The sequence below is a fragment of the Gracilinanus agilis genome, chromosome 5, assembly GCF_016433145.1.
Source record: "Gracilinanus agilis isolate LMUSP501 chromosome 5, AgileGrace, whole genome shotgun sequence".
NCBI classification, from domain to species: Eukaryota; Metazoa; Chordata; class Mammalia; order Didelphimorphia; family Didelphidae; genus Gracilinanus; species Gracilinanus agilis.
In genome coordinates this window covers 71965363-71971362 of record NC_058134.1, presented here as the reverse complement: position 1 = coordinate 71971362, position 6000 = coordinate 71965363, and the positions used below count along the sequence as shown (strand labels likewise).

General features: G+C 34.6%; 1 protein-coding gene across 1 annotated transcript in view; it reads left to right on the top strand.

The window, feature by feature from the left end:
• The first annotated feature begins 658 nt into the window (after positions 1-658).
• Positions 659-6000, top strand: part of ZNF438 (zinc finger protein 438) — a 29788-nt gene continuing 24446 nt past the window's right edge. The window contains exon 1 of the mRNA XM_044678708.1: positions 659-752. Coding sequence (XP_044534643.1) covers positions 659-752 — 94 coding nt within the window. The remainder of the gene's footprint in view (positions 753-6000) is intronic.

The following is a 6000-nucleotide window of genomic DNA, read 5'->3' as shown; positions in this document are numbered from 1 at the left end:
GAGAGGTACCAAATTTTTTTTTGTTTTTAAGTATCCTGTATCATTTTCATGCACAGTGGGCAGAGTGCTGGGTCTGGAGGCAGGAAGACCAGAATTTGAATCCCTGCCTCAGACACTTCCCAGCTATGTAACCCTAGACAAATTATGTAACCTTTCTGTGCTTCAGTTTCCTCATCTATAAAATGGGTATAATAACACCTACTTCATGAGGTTATGGTAAGGATCAATGAAGTAACATGTAAAGCTCTTTCAAACCTCCTTAAATTGTTATGTACTATTTAGCATTATTATTTATGTATAATAATGAGTGTTTGCAAATAATTTCATCCCACCCCCTCACTACCTTCCACCTCTGATCAGAAAAGAAGTCTATTCAAAATATGCCCTATTTTCTTTGATCAAAACTAGAATAGACAACATTTTAAAAAAAGTCAAAATCCAGGGGAAACTGTCATTTTTGAATCATTGATTAATTGATTTTACAGGAGCTATATCTCAATTTACTGACTCTGGAGGGAAAAGAAGTTCAGTACAAATTGTATTTCACCTTACTTGTCCTCAGTCTCCTCAGTGGTAAAATGAGGAGGTTGGATTAGATTATTGGGTCATTACTTTAGAGCTGGAGGAGACAGAAGGAACCAAAACCAAGGGAGACAATATGGTCACCCAGGTAGTCAGAGATGATCTAGAATTCCTTCCTTTGTTGAGTATGGGATTCTTTCCTTGTATTGGCCACCCCCAGGTGAATGGGGGTAAGTTGCTTCTTTCTGTAGGTTTTCTGTTTTCCCTCTACATTTCAGAAGTAGTTTTGCATTTTGGAATTGGACAGGGTTTTACAGCTTGTAATTTTAAACCACTTTTTAGTGGTTCTCAATTTTGGCCAAGAAGGAAAGAACACTTGGCTTCAAATACTCTTCCCTACACCATCCAGCATGATCCTAAATAGTCAGATTTTTATGTCACTTTTCATATTACCAATAACTTTAAAAAAATCTCAACTTAGAAACAAGTGTTGCTTTAACCATTTTGTTTCATTGTTAAATTTTCCAGAGTTAATTTTGTGTCAAATTTGATGTTTTTCCTTGTTAAAGGCAATTTTTTTAGTCCTGGAAAGCCAGGTATTGTGTCAATTTTCAGGCTCTCCAGAAACTGTGGCACTTTTAAGTCCCTCAGTATACTTCATAATTCTACTTTTAAAAACCCCTCTTTTTATTTATTAAATTTATTTATTAAACACTTTGTGCTAAGCACAGGAGATACAGAAATACAAGTGAAGGCAGTACTCATCCCGAAGGAGCTTACAGTCTAACATGGGAGACATATTTGGTGGCTCTTAGGTTTTAAAAGTAATAGGAGTGAGAACTGAGGTCTTAAGGGAGAGGTCAGACCCTCTGTCCCCAGGATCACTGACAGAATTGATTTGATTTTAGTTTCAGAACTGGAAGGGAAGATAGAGAATGGCTTGTATGTGCCTGGGGCAATGTGACTGCTTTATGCTAAGATTTGTGTTATAATAAATGAAGCTAATCTTCAAAAAAAGAAATAGCTTATGGGATTTCTAAAGGCATTGCATCAAGTAGATTAAGAATCCATTAGAAATCCAGTGCCAAAGACTTTGGATCCCCACAGCTTGGTGAGACAAGTGCAACATCTTATGTGATACCTTTAGTTCAGTATTTAAAGGTGTCATCTAGTCCCTGAAGAGCCTCTTCCTCTCCTAGGAGTCATGAGATCTGTATCCTGACAGAATGGAAAAGCTGTAGTGGCTTTGATCTATTTGATATATTTGATCTATGATCACCCCAAAATGGGAGAAGTGTGTTGGCAAAGGAATCTGTCAGGGCCACAGGTAGGCTTTTCCTAGTACATGAATTCATTCTTTTTATCAATTAAGACTTTAAGACCAACTACTTAGAATGTCTGAGCTCTTTAAGATCACAAATGTATTACTTGGTTCTTGAGCCAATTTTTTTCCTCTACTACCAATGGTTAAATTCCATTGCACCATTTCCTTTGCCTTAAGACCTTTACCAGACATTGGGCAGGTAGGAAAAAATAGAAGGAACTATGTGTGCATGTTTATTCTCACAGCAATGGAGCATTGCTTTTTTTCTATATTACTGAAATAGGGGCAAGGTTTCCTTTGTGTCCTGTAACTATTTTATGCAGAGTGAGCAAGAGGTTGGGTACAAATTAGAAATAGATATGTAACATAGCACCTTTTACTGCAATGGAAAGAAAGAGTGCTGAATTTGTAGTTATAAGACCTGAGTTCAGATCCCTCTTCACTACTTATTATTTATATGACTTTGGACAAATCATTTAGCCCCTCTGGATCTGTTTCCTTTTCTAAAAAAACGAGGGTAAGGTGGAATAAATGACCATCCTTTTTTAGTCTTCTTATACCTTCCCTCACATCCTCTAACCATACTCAATTATCAGTTACCACTTGTTTAATAAGTCCTAGTTACAAACCAATAACACCTAGTTGTAAATAAAAAATGCTAGCTTCTAGGCCCATGACATCACTCCAAGGATAACCAATTAATCATAGAATAAGAAGGTGGTTGAATCTTACCCCCACAGGAAAGACAATTGCAGAACTTATTAGCAATACAACTATACAACCCTTCCAAATATTCTCTTATAGCACTGCTCCCCTCTTCCCCAAATCTTGTATGTGGCCTCTTATGGCCATCCTGTTCTGTGCAATCAACCCTTTAAGGCAAACTGAAACCGTGTATAGCAGCTATACAGGTAGAGTTGAGAAAGATCTGTCCTCACTTGGCAATTTCATTTTTGGAGGGCCAGAATAAGCTAAGTAAGTAAGTAAGTAAGATGAGCAGACTTGGCTGGATTGCAATTTGTACAGCAGAAGCCCATCTTCTGAATTTCCCTATTTTTGAAAAGAGACCACTAGCCTTCTAATCTCTCAGATTCATAACTTTGTTTTCTTTGACCCCTTACTTAACTTCAGTTAAGTAAGGGGTTCTTTTTAAATTTTAAAATTGTCTTTAAAATTCTTTTAAAATTGTCAATGATCTCTTAATTGCCAAATCTAATGGCTTTTTCTCAGTCATTCTCCATCTTGACCTCCACAGCCTTTGATGTTATTGATTCTCTTCTTCTCCCAGATACTTAATCTCTTCTTTCTGGGTTTCTGAAGATGATATGTCACTTGTAAAAAACTCACATATACACACTTTCAAAACTTGGAAACAACTTTCTAAATGAAATCTAAATGAAGAGATTCAGTGGCTTTTGAACCAATTTGTGAAAAATAGAAAAATACAACACCTGAGTAGTTTGTAAGAACAATTAATAATTATAAGAGCTATTGCATATTATATAGCATTTTAAGGCTAACAAAGCACTTTACATATATATTCTCTCAGTTGATTCTTAAAACAAGCAGGTATTCTTATCTTTATTTTATAGATAAGGAAACAGGCTTAGGGTTTTAGAGTCCTGCAGAGTCTGAGGAAAGTGTCAAATTTAAGACTTCTTGACTCCAAGTTCAAGACTTACCCACTGTGCCACAAACTACTCTGACTGATCACTAGTCAAATTTTAATAAGAGCTTTTCATAATTGGTAGATGGTTCTACATATCTTTGTGAGGTTTCTTTTAACAACCATTAAAATCAAGTGTCAAATAAACTGAACATAGAATTAGATTTCCAAATGCCATATTGCTGTGTTCAAAAAATACTTTAAAAAATAATAAAGCATATTCAGTCACATACCTTATTTTTTTTTACCAATTACATGTAATAACAAATATCCACTTAAGTTTTCTAAAAATATATGATCAAACTTGTTTCCCTTCCTTCCCCCTTTCTGGAGTTGGCAAATGATTCAATCTGGGTTACGCATGTATTACATGTAAAACATTTCCATATTATTCATTTTTGCAAGTAAGTAATCATGTAAAATCAAAACTCAAAACATAAGCCCAAATAAACAAGTTAAAAATGATATGCTTTGATCTGCATTCTGACTCCAATAGTTCTTTCTCTGGAGGTGGATAGCATTCTTTATCATAAGTCCCTCAAATTGTCCTGGATCATTGTATTGTTAAGAGTACCTAAGTACCATATTTGATCATTCCATAATATTGCAGTTAATGTGTACAATGTTCTCCTGGTTCTGCTTACTTCACTCTGCACCAATTCATGTAGGTCTTTCCAGCTCTTTCTGAGATGATCTTGCACATCGTTCCTTACAGCACAATAAGTATTCCATCATCATCATATACCACAATTTGTTCAGCCATTCCCCATTAATGGATATCCCTTCAATTTCTAATTCTTTGCTACCACAAAAAAAGAGCCATTATAAATATTTTAGAACAAATAGGTCCTTTCCCCTTTCTTTTTATCTCTTTGGGATACAGATCTAGTAGTGGTATTACTGGACCAAACTGTATATATTGTTTTATACCTCTTTGGGCATAATTCCAAAGTGCCCTCCAGAATGATTGGATCAGTTCACAATTCCACCAGCAGTGCATTAGTACACCAATTTTGCCACACCTCCTCCAACATTTATCACTTTATTGTCACATAGGCCATTTTGATAGGTGTGACATGGTGCCTCAGAGTTTTTCTAATGTTCATTTCTCTAATCAAGAGGGATTTAGAACACTTTTTCATATGATTATTGATAGCTTTGATTTCTTCATCTGAAAATGCTTATTCATATTCTTTGACCATTTGTCAATTGGGGAATGATTTTGTATTCTTATAAATTTGACTTAGTTCTTGATTTATTTGAGAAATGAACCCGCTGTCAGAGAAAAATTGTTATAAAAATTTTCCCTCAGTTTGATGTTTACCTTCTAATCTTGGTTTCATTGGTTTTGTTTGTACAAATGTTTTTTAAGTTTAACATATTAAAATTTATTTATTTCATATCTTGTAATGTTCTCTATCTCTTTTTTGGTCATAAATTCTTCCCTTATCCTTAGATCTGACAGGCAAACTATTCTATGTTCCCCTGATTTACTTATATCACCCTTTATATACAAATCATATATCCATTTTGAACTTATCTTGGTATATGATGTGAGATATTATCTATTCCTAATTTTTAGTGTACTGTTTTCCAATTTTCCCAGCAGTTTTTTACAAATAGTGAGTGCTTTTCCTAAAATCTAGGATCTTTGGGTTTATCAAAAAGAAGATTGCTAAAGTCATTTGCCTGTAATCTATTCAACTGATCCACCACTCTATTTCTTAGCCAGTACCAGATTGTTTTGATGACTGCTGTTTTATAGTACAGTTTGAGATCTGACACTACTGTGCCACAATCCTTATTTTTTTTCCATTAGTTTCCTTGATATTTTTGATACGTTGTTCTTCCAGATAAATTGTTATTATTTCTTCTAGTTCTATAAAATAATTTTTGCTAGTTTGATTTGTATGGCAGTGAACAAGTAAATTAATTTAGGTAGAGTTGTCATTTTTATTATATTAGCTCAGCCTACCCAAGAGCAATTAATGTTTTTCCATTTGTTTAAATCTAACTTTATTTGTGTGAAAAGTGTTTTGTAATTGTGTTCATATAATTCCTATGTCTGTTTTGGCAAATAGATTCTCAAGTATTTTATATTGTCTGGAGCAGTGATGGACAAACTTTTTAAAGAGGGGAGGCAAAGGAAAGGAAATGCTCATCTGTCAGTCTGTTTCTAAGGCAACTCTTTTGAAGTTTCATTGTATTGTATCCTACTCGTATTCATCAGATTAGGAATAGTGCTGTGTGCCAATTTCAGGGGGCTGCATCTGGCCCACGGGCCATAGTTTGCCCATCACTGGTCTAGAGTGATTGTGAATGGAATTTCTCTAACTCACACTGCTGGACTTTGTTGGGAATATATAGAAATGCTGATGATTTTATGTGGGTTTATTTTGTATCCTATAACTTTGCGAAAGTTATCAATTATTTCAATTGGTTTTTTAGTTGATTCTCAAAGTATATCATCCACAAAGAGTAATAGTTG